A 10,903-nucleotide genomic window follows, 5' to 3' on the forward strand; every position below is an offset into this window, starting at 1 on the left:
CAACCTCTTCAGGCTTAACCTACACAAGTTGCACCATTTTGCCACCCAAAACAAACCTGAGCGAATCTAACCTAACCTCATTGGCTGCAGGAAGTTAGAGGGCGGTCCAAGTGTGCTGGTAGAGCAGTAATTAGCATAAGAAGGTTGTGAGCTGAAAATGCGAGAATAGGTTAGGCCAGAAGAGGTTAGGTCGGAGTAGGTACAGCCTGACGAGGAAATGCCTGCTTATAAGCGAGCATGCTTAAACATTGCCTGAAGGCATGCTTAAACATTGCCTTAAACATTGCCATTACCTACGGCGCTATTATCTTCCGGCAATATGTCGCATGTCTGGATTACGGAGTTTAAGCGTAGTCTGCGTCTTCTAGCTCTGAGGCTGAGAAAGGTTAATGCATGGTGAGGCTGGGCGTTGGCTCCAGGGCTTATTTAAGAGTAATATCTGTGGCCTACGGCTACTCTCCCGCCCAAATTACAATTCTGCGCGCTCAAATGAGCGTAGGTGCATTGCCAGGAACGGCGGATTTCCTTTGAATGCTGCGACTTTAATGTACAAAATATCGAATTGAGGCGTTCGATAATATGAATGCCGTGATACCAAGCAGCCTGATTATGAAGTTTTGTGATAGGCAAGGTCATAAAGTTTTGTGTCCCGCCCAGTCAGTTGGACAAGTGAGCTGTCGAGAGTACGTTTCTAATGGCCGTTCCATTTATCGCTAATCAACGAGCATTCGTATTCGGTTCCATATTCGTCCTTCAGGTCGGGTTCTTCATTGGAAATCGACGGTTACGGTAGTGAACACATTAAGGGCAAGTGGAGTCAGCGGACTGCCACAGCACCCGAAAACGTAAAGATAGAAAGGTGTTTTGTGCATTCACGACACCTTTTGAGACAACATTTTGTAGAGCCCCTCATCTCCTTGAATTTACCGTTTTTGGCCTGCCCAGTCCCCCGATTTGGTATTTGGTTACATTTGATTTTTTTACAAGGTTGTCTTGAATCGAATATTTGCAATGACTGTTCAAAGACCCTACCTCATTTGAAGAACAACATAAGCCAAGCCATCGCCAACATGCTCGTCAATATGTTTCAGCGAGTTGAAAGGAACTTCTGAAATCGATTATACCATAATAATTTATATCATTGCATTGACAATGGAAGCCGTCATTTGTCCGATATTATCTTTAAAACTAAGTTATGGAAATTTTATGAGCTTTCAAATAAAGAATTTCCCGTGTATCACCCTGTACCTTCTACAGTCGTCATGACTGCTATATGCCGAAGCAACAGTCGATTAACATCTAATTCATTAGACGGCAGGCTTTTTGACCTTTCTAAAGCTAGTTTCATCAAAGTCGTGACTGGTGGATGTTGACACCACACTGTGATTTTGTTTCTTTTTCCTTTGCAGCTACTTCCACCAAACGGCGTGGCTGCTTGATGCTGATGCCACGCTCTACGTCGTGAACAGCTTCTCCCTCAACAGCTTCCCAACGGTCGCTGCTGACCTGACGCGTGTCAGACGTTCACAAATGTTCCCTCAGTTCGGCTGGATGGTTACCAGAGATTACGCTCAAGAAATCCTTCACTTTTGGGTAGATAATTCGGTGAGCAGAGTAGAATTCATATAACAGCTCCTCGTTTCAGAAGCAGGTAGGAATATTACTAATCATTCATTGACCGGTCACGAAAGGCACTGAGGCTTTATCTATGGGATGTAATGACATAAATAATGGTTAGTGAATATAAGTGAAAGTTTTTCGTGTAATAAATATATCAATTTTTTACAAACGAAAAGAAGAAAATAACGTTTGACGTTAAATTTAAATCATTGATCCTTGACAAAAATAAATGTTAGAAAGTTTAATCTCCAATGAATGACAGTAAAATTCAGTCTACTTATTTTAACAGGATGCGTCCTGGGATTGGGACTGGCGACTACAAGCAGTGTCCCTGAGACGGGGACGGCACGCCCTGGTACCAGAAGTGTCCCGATGTTTCCACTCTGGTTCGTCTGGAGCCCACATCAATGGATGGAGTCAGGCTCTCATATTCTCAAATATGATCTACAATCACGACCCGGAAGCGAAGCTTCAAAATCTACACTTGTGAGCCATTTTTAACTTTCGAGTTTCTCGATTCAAATAACTACGCATCAAAACTTGATTAATATATTAGATTACAACATATACGGCAATAGTTTTGCGTGAAGGAGTGTGAACTTTCAGCTCTGAATTACCACATTTCAGGAATAATCTAAGTAAATATGCAACACACATGTTTATTTTGTGAATTCCCACTATATATAAAGTAGGCAGCGTTCTTGAATTTAATGTCCCGAAATGTACACCACAAATCTCAGTTTACCGTAGTATACTAAATATATAAGATAACAACTAAAGAGCTTTTTTTATGATTTTTTAACCTTCTGGACAGAGAAACCATCAGAGGTGAGCAGTAGCGCGCTACATGTAGCGGCCGCTACTAGCGGCCGCTACATTTTCAGTAGCGGTAGCGGTAGCGGCTCTACATTTAAGGCAATGTAGCGGTAGCGGTAGCGCCCGCTATAGAGCATGTAGCGGTAGCGGTAGCGGCGCTACATTTCAAAGTAGCGCTGCCCAGCTCTGGAAACCATCAACTAATTTCAATCCATATTTCTTAAAGTAACAGCAATGAACAGTTCCAATTATTACTATATTCATTATAATCAATTTTTTCTGCTGTGTAAGAAAAAAATACACCGTTTACAAGTCATTAGTAAATTTTACATGTTGCAGACTCCACGTTGACGTCTATGCAGAATATATCGCGAGCGAACTTAAACGTGCGAAAGTCATTTCGATGGAAGACGGATTCAACCCCTGCCTCGTGGAAACCTTTCCGGAACACTTGGTAGCTATTAAATGATGAAAGAAAATGATTAAGCATTTTCTTCCGCAGACGATTTTCATTTATTGTACGTTATCCATCACTCACAGTGCAAATAAAAGCCGCTCATTTTATTACAATATTTAATTATATAACAGATTAGCTTTCCACGAACAAACTCGATGCAAACAGTTAGTTGCTTTTTATTTTCACGAATGTTTCACCGATTCTTAAATAATATTAAAATATCCCCCATTTCTATTTTATATTAATTTCATTCAAGTATCGTGTAAATGAATGAACACATATATTACTTTACATACACATGTGTAACCGTATGTATACACATGGTAGGGACTTTCACAGTTGAGGAAATCAAAGATCTTCATAGTACAGTTGTATGACCCATTGTAAGCAACACACTTTTTGTTCGCCTATCTTCAATTCACTACTCATTTCTGAATATTATTAGGTTTGAAAACTTAAAAATTAATTAACAAACCAAAAAATTTTTATACATGTCGCAAATTGATTAGTATTTGAAATTGCGCTTATTAAGAAGCGCAAATGAGATATTCTTCTTTATTGGCCTCTGTGATGATTCTAATTTATTTGAATATTCGACATAAACGACCAGCGCCAAGGTCCAGTCCTAATATCTTTAGAGGCCTACACGATCAGTGATACCAGATCGTCCCTCGTCCTACTGGCTAAGGTTGGTGATCAATTCAACATTAAATGAGCATAGAAAGATATTATTATTCTTCGAAACTAACAGTATGGCTTAAAGAACATTCTTTTTTTCAACGTCGATTATGAGAATGATTGAGAGCTTGACAATTTAATAAGTGCAATTAGACTTGGAATTAAACATTTTGCCTATTTTGATAGTTGCTTAATGAATAGTGGGATGAATGGGATGAATACGCTGGTGGGCTAACGAATGAATATATTTTTCTTGAATGGCGAATAAATTGGATCATTCATGCATAACTTCAATTTCTGGGCTTGTTACTATCGCAATACGATATTATTTACTTTTGATGTGTATTAATATCTTATTAACAAAGTATTAATGTCACTTATTTGCTTAAATCGCAAGTTGACTAAAATTTTAAAAGCAAAGAATAGTCAACAAAAATTCATATCTTTATAGAAAACGTTTCGGAGACCAGCTCCATCGTCAGTTCCTAGAATCTAGAATATACATAGATTCTACATTCTACGAGCTGACGATGGAGCTGGCCTCCGAAACGTCTTCTATAAAGATATGAATTTTTGTGGACTATTCTTTGCTTTTAAATTCTTATTAACAAATTAATGTGTCTACAGTGTCTACACGCGTACCCAGACCACGCGTTTGACCACTACGAAGGTGTGATGCAGTACACCATCACTGCCATCACCCCGCACACCACACTGTACGTCATGGCCTGCCCTCTGTCTCCCTACTGGTATGTATTCTCCCTACCCATAAATTGTGTGGGGACCTTCATTGCAAAATCAAAATCTGCCAACTATCGCATAGAAAACAAATACATATGAGCGTTTTTATTTTACACATAGAAGTAATTCATATTCCTGATATAAATAAAAGAACGTGTCCAAAAACATGAGTGTACACTGTACAGTTCAGCATATACAGGAGCGCACAACTGTAAATGTTCTAAGAACTTTGCTATACAACTATATAGTTCATTTTTCAAGCGGAGGCTTTCACTGTAAAAAGACGAATGGATAATCATTAGTAAAACTCAATGAAACGGAATACGCTACATAAAAAAATTGACGTACGCCAAAATAATAATAATTGTAGTCAGTATTCAGTAACATCGTAATCGTATATAATTCGACCATTACCAATATTCTATATTGCTATTATTAAATATATTGCATTACCAAAATATGTGCTATTATACCAATAGCAAATAATGATAACTCATGAAAGTGTCACTGATAAGAATATTTAATTCGCCCTGATTGCTTACAATAAAACATCTGATATTTTCTGAACATTTCCAACTATGGTATTAATGAAGGTATACAATGCCTTCGAGAGCTTGTGACAAGTAGGTAATAGTAATAGTTTTATTTTACAATTGTAATTTGAGATTTTCAGTCATATTTATTTCATTTTATTTTGCACTCGAATGTTTTTTCTCGTTTGTATTCTGAATGAAGAATAGAACAGTTTAGAACTATTACTAACGTGGAAATCGAAGTTGCCATTCTAACATTGCTATACTCAATGTCAATTTAAGAAATTTATCTCCTAATAATTTCTAATTCTTCGAAAATAACCATATTCACAGCGACACCTCATTTCACTCTGGTAACAAACATGATGTTACAATGAAAAAAAAACACTTATTCATTGGAACAATCAAAGCTGTTACATACGTACTTACTAATACACTCGGCATCCTAGTTTAAAAGCATAAATTTCCTAGCAACGGCTCGGTGGTGAAGACTGCACGGTGAACCGAACTACACTTCTACGCAGACTGTTGCCAATGCTCGATTTTTAGTTTCACAATTCAATCTAGCTATCTTGATGAATTAGAAATTTAGAACCTAAAGCATACGAACACGAGCAGCTAAAATAACACGCTCATGCCGACATATACCTCAAGTTACAAAATTTCCATTGCTGTCAAATCTTGAAAACTCAACTGTGTCTTCTTGAATCGTCGGTTGAAAGCCGCCAAATTGGTGTCGGATTTCGCGAAGAACTTACTTGCTGAAGCTTTGCACACTGCTCTGTAATCATAAGAATTTTTTCTAACAATGTTCAGAATTAACATGTTGAGCCTTTAAACTTTCACATACTTTATTTTTCATAGCACGATTACACGATTGAAATGAGCAAATGGGCAGCGACACATGATCAACGAAAAAAAAAAACACTTAAGCATTGCCACCAGCAACGTCAGCGTCTGTGCCCTCCCACTGCATTACCCTGAACCGGGGATAAAATTTAAACTTTGAGCGTGTATTGCAACAAATTTTGCGCTACGAATACAATAAAGTAACTCTATGAAAAAACGTACAGTAAAAATTTGACTAGGTTCTGCTATCGATGTCGTTTGAACCATTGAATAAAATTTATTTTGATTTGTTCAAAAAGTAGCGAAGTGCCTGGGCAAAGTTAGCCATTGTACACACTACAATATCACGTTGACCTGAAAATATTCATATTTTGCAGACCTTTGTTTAGCCGAAGAAGCATTGTACAGTGCTTGTTAGCAGGCAATGCACTGGTATCACAAGTATCACAATATAATGCAGTTCAATCCCAAAATAATATTGATCTGAACCTTTCATACAACTTGAAGGCCAAGACGGAAAAACGGACACTCACCTATTGCTGGTTCTGCCAATTAACAGCTTGCATATCAGTTACTAATGTTATGATAATGATGTGAAATTACCTCATAGAGCTGCAGACATTGATTTTTTACTGTCGCTTACTCTTTATCAAGGGTGTTTCTCCTCTTTAATCATGTTTCCATGTCCTCAGCAGCCTCTGGTTTACAAATATAGGATAATACAATTGAAGACATCTTTTTGTAAAAAAATATTGTAAACGTGATGCAATTAGTATCTAAATACCAAGTCAATTCTCATCTTTATCTATCTCATGTGTTAACAAACGTACGTGTGCACGCTATTTCATGAGCGGGAAATGGTCATGGTTCGCTCTAATATCAGAAGCTGATCAGGCTATCATGAAGCAGCTTGCCAGCTGCTCTTTTCGGTTATATTCGGCCCATCGGGCTATCGATTCCCCCCAAAAAGTTCCTAAATAACAGCCGAATATAATAAGGTGGCCGATTCAAGCCTGATTCACCTCTAAGGCCAGAGTTGCATTCGTTAGGGGTCCGAAAGCTGACTACAAAATTTTACTGGGTTAATACTCTTTTCTCTTATTAAAAACGGTATCAGCAATTGGCGGCAAGAGTTCTTGGTTTTTATGTCGTTTGGGTCACATAAATCCACCGACTCAGTCTTCATGATCATACGGCAAGTTATTGCAAGTAAAGATTCTATCGCGATCCCTTACAATATCAATTTAGACCTTGTTTGTGGGTATTGTTGCATTATGAGGAGATGAGATTGAGGTTATGGGATGCGATCACACTTTAAGTCAGCGTGGCGGTGGTGCATAGGCGGGTGGGGTGATTTAATTTTGTAACAGATGCATGAGGTTGTGTGCAACACTGCGTTTCTGCTGTTCGCAGTTTACCGTTGTTAAACATGAGAAGAGAACATGATTCTTGTGTTAAACATTGATAAGCCGTCGTTGAGAATTCGCTGTGATATGGTAATGTCACTTGTGATAGTGTGTGTGAGAGTACAGTCTTAAATTTTGTTCAGGTCTTGTAATGTGTGCGTATCTAGTTTTGCAAGTGTGTTATTGATACGATTTTGATAAAAAGTCTGGAGGGATAATGCGCTGTAAATTGCATGCGCTGCAGAGTTTTATTTATTTTCTAGGACAGTTTGTTCATAGCTGAGGTATCGCCACAAACAGTGCTATATAAGGTAGCAACGTTGTTGAGTAATGAGCGGAGCGTCGAGATTGAGGAAACTTGCTTGAAATATTTACGGTCGACCAGTGGAAAGTCCAGGGTGGATTTTTTTTAGTTATATACTGCGAATCAGGGGTCTTGGGTTTTGTTACTGATCAATGAGTAGTTCGAGAAATGATGATGGGGAATGAAGCGGAAAAGAGGACAGAGGGAACGGAAAATACTGGTATGTTGTGACTGTACATTTAATTAGGCAAATTGAATGGTCAAAATAGTATCCTAAAGCAGGAAAAACCATCTTGTTCCTAGTGACATGCACTTTGGGGTTGGTTTTGCTGGATCTGGGTAGTGAAAAAGCACTGCACTGCACTGTACTATACTGTAAGAATAGAATATGTGGCGTCATTTGCCACGAGGGCTTCGTAACACTTCTTGAACTTTTTTAAAATATAATCAATTCCTTCAATCAACAGTGAGGTCATAGGGGCCCGGATGACTGCAGAACCACGTGAAGGCGCGTTGGAAGCGATTTCACAATATGATGAACATTGGAGACTTTCGAGATGGCTTAGAAACACAGAAGAGGTCAAGTACTACAGTCACCGTGCAACGTATTACGGCTTAGGGTGAATGGTGTTATAATGTAATAATATGATTATAATGTTATGTATAATGATTATAATGATGTAATAATAATATGGATAATTAAATTTTTTCTGTAGAGCAAGCACCTTATGAGGAGGCATAAAATTATTTATGACCAAATTAAATTTTGCCACTTTTCGTAGAAATGTTTCGCAGAAAATCTTTTTGATATGATGAATTACATAATAATTAGAAATTTTGTTTGATGTCGATTTTCATTTTTTATTTTATGAAGGTTTTTTCCGAGCATGGTATTCGGTTGTTCTTCAACTGCAACAATCGGCAGCTCCAGTCTTCCTTCCTCTAACAGACTCACTTTATTGTGGCACTGAGAACATATTTCGTTCTGATAACCTGACGCTGGTATTGATCTTAATTAAAAAAACTCCCGTGTATGTTACTCTTGTTTATTCAAAACGAGGCGAGACAAGAAGCTTTATTCCGTTTACAGATGAAAATCGAAACCAGCATCAACTTCTTTCGAAGTGCGTCACAATACCGAGACGACAGATCATGGATTAGGCCTGGGCCACATCATTCCACATGGTTTGCAGGTATATGCAAGTCGTAGACTTGATAACGACGGACACATTTTCCAATCATGAAGTTCGCTCCTTCTAAATAGAACCAAGCAACTCCGGATTTCAAAAATATTTTTCTTTAGCTCAAGTAAATACGCTCATTTAATACTTTCTGTGCTGAACACGCCAGGGGGATAATTTTTCGATAGGTTCTCCTGCATTTATAACCCATTTGCGTCCATGATCCCCTTTTGGGGATCGTTTGTTTTTGTTGATATCATTCATTAACTATTGACTAAGAACATGTTATTGTTCTATGAAGTACAATATACATAAAGATTGTAGACATCAGTTGAGATCAGTTAGAAATGTATCTTTTCCTGTAAAAAAACATATATATCCAATTTTCTGAAAGAATTGACCTAATTTGTGATGCGACAGAGTTATCAATTTTTGATATGTACTTTTTCTCAATTAAAAACCTGTCTGATTCAAAATACCATAGTAAGTGATAAAATAGTCTATGTTCTTCTAAAAATATTACGGTAAGTCTTAATTATGCTGTTAGTAATGCGGCAAATTGTAATTTTAGTAAGAATTTCGTAATGCTGCTCAAACCAATCGCAATGGATTCCTTTTGTCTGACGGATTTTGGTTGGATTCTTCTTGAAAACGGGCTATGACAGTCTGCTTCAAGAAAAGATGTAGTGGTGTGAAGATGAAGACATTGATATGACTTTCGTTAGACTGTGTTTCAGCCGGAACCAGTACCTAGAACTGAAGCAAAACCTTCTTTTGAATGACAACTGAACACTGAGAATTGGTGCAAGCCAAATTCATTCTACTAGATAGCTCCTCTAATTGAAATAATGAACCAACGCTTCTTGATAATTGCTATTTTTTCTAAATATCTGAGCATTGATGAGCAAATATTTCAATGTTATGGACACCATTTCCTGAAGCAGTTCATCAGAGGGAAACTTACTGGATTCTTTTTCAAAAACTGGGTGATGAATAGTTCAACTAAACCGAATATGGCTTCGGTTTTGATCTTTATGAAGGCAAGCAAGAAGATTCATCATCTGTCAGTGGACTATGAGCAGCAGTTCTCCTTAATAAAGTTGCAAAGGCTAGTATGCCATCGGATCATGTATTATTCCTTGAAATTTTTTCATAAGTTTCGAGCTCATGAAATTACTAGCTGAACAAGATGTGTCCGCTTCTGGTACAGTGAGGCTCAAGCATACCAACAAGTGCCCTCTTGCATCTGAACAAAGAGTAAAAGCCTTAAAAAGGAAAATGGGGGCATTTGACTGCAGTTGTGACAGTAGCAATAACATTTGTTCTGTTGTATGGAAAGAAAACGATGCCAAGATGTTGTCAAATCATCAGGGTGTAGAGCCGACTGAAAAAGTGAAAAGAAGGAGGAAGCAGAAGAAGGGTCAGGTCTCGTTAAATAAGAACAACCAAAGTGCATCGCCTAATGCCTATATTACAACAAGCACGTGAGTGGTGTGGATAAAATGGACTGGCTCATCAATAAATACAAGATCAGAGTTCGTGGAAAGAAATATTATTTTCCCCTTTTCATGAACATTCTTGACATGACAGTCATAAATGCACATACTGTTTTGCAAGACAAACGGACAAATGCCCTTGCAGGAATTCGAGAGGAGAACAGTGCTACGGGTATACTGTACAGTATATGCAAGTATCATCTTTGTCAGATCGTTCAGTGAGCAATCAAAGCGGCGTGTGTTGGACGTTCGAAGAAGTAATTCAGGGCGACGTTTTGCAGCGAACAGATGATGGATGACAGACAACGGAAGTGCGCTGTTTGCAAGATAAATGTCCGAAAGGAATGTTCCAAGTGCAACGTTGGGCTACACGTTGAATGCTTCCACGAACGGCATCAATGAAATTCCATTCATTCGGAGGGTAGTTATTATTTTCATATATTTAGTTTGAAATGAGCAATGTTCTTTCATGTAATCTAATTTATCTTGTACTTTTTTCGTGGTTATAAACAAATGAATTTGCAATTGGCATTAGGAAAAAAGCACTATTATCACGTATTCACGTTAGAAGTTTAAAAATTATAAAAAGAAAAATGCCCAAAATGAATTGGTATTTTTCATTACCCTATTGCCTGTGATCCCCATTTGGGACTTTTTATTTATACTACAGCTACTTTCATTATATCCTCTTAAATTGGGAAGAAACTGTGTGTGGTATTTCTCTAAGGAGCGTTTAGGTTACCTGTGTGGCAACAGGAATAGTCTTTGTTGTAACCAATGTACAACGTACCTCAGTTCGTAATAGACCTACACCGACTACGA

The 10,903-nt window shown here is 37.9% G+C and overlaps 1 protein-coding gene across 1 annotated transcript; it reads left to right on the top strand.

Moving 5' to 3' along the window:
• The first annotated feature begins 319 nt into the window (after positions 1-319).
• LOC108668062 (protein O-linked-mannose beta-1,2-N-acetylglucosaminyltransferase 1-like) lies at positions 320-8,795 on the top strand. Its single transcript, XM_018155191.2, has 9 exons — positions 320-324; positions 758-859; positions 1,410-1,605; positions 1,910-2,106; positions 2,776-2,890; positions 3,504-3,581; positions 4,199-4,320; positions 7,872-8,024; positions 8,495-8,795. The coding sequence occupies exons 1-9, from the start codon at positions 320-322 to the stop codon at positions 8,496-8,498; spliced, it is 972 nt and encodes a 323-aa protein (XP_018010680.1). The 3' UTR covers positions 8,499-8,795.
• Positions 8,796-10,903: the final 2,108 nt, after the last annotated feature.

Source organism: Hyalella azteca, unplaced genomic scaffold (genome assembly GCF_000764305.2).
Source record: "Hyalella azteca isolate HAZT.00-mixed unplaced genomic scaffold, Hazt_2.0.2 contig8399, whole genome shotgun sequence".
Taxonomy (NCBI): Eukaryota; Metazoa; Arthropoda; class Malacostraca; order Amphipoda; family Hyalellidae; genus Hyalella; species Hyalella azteca.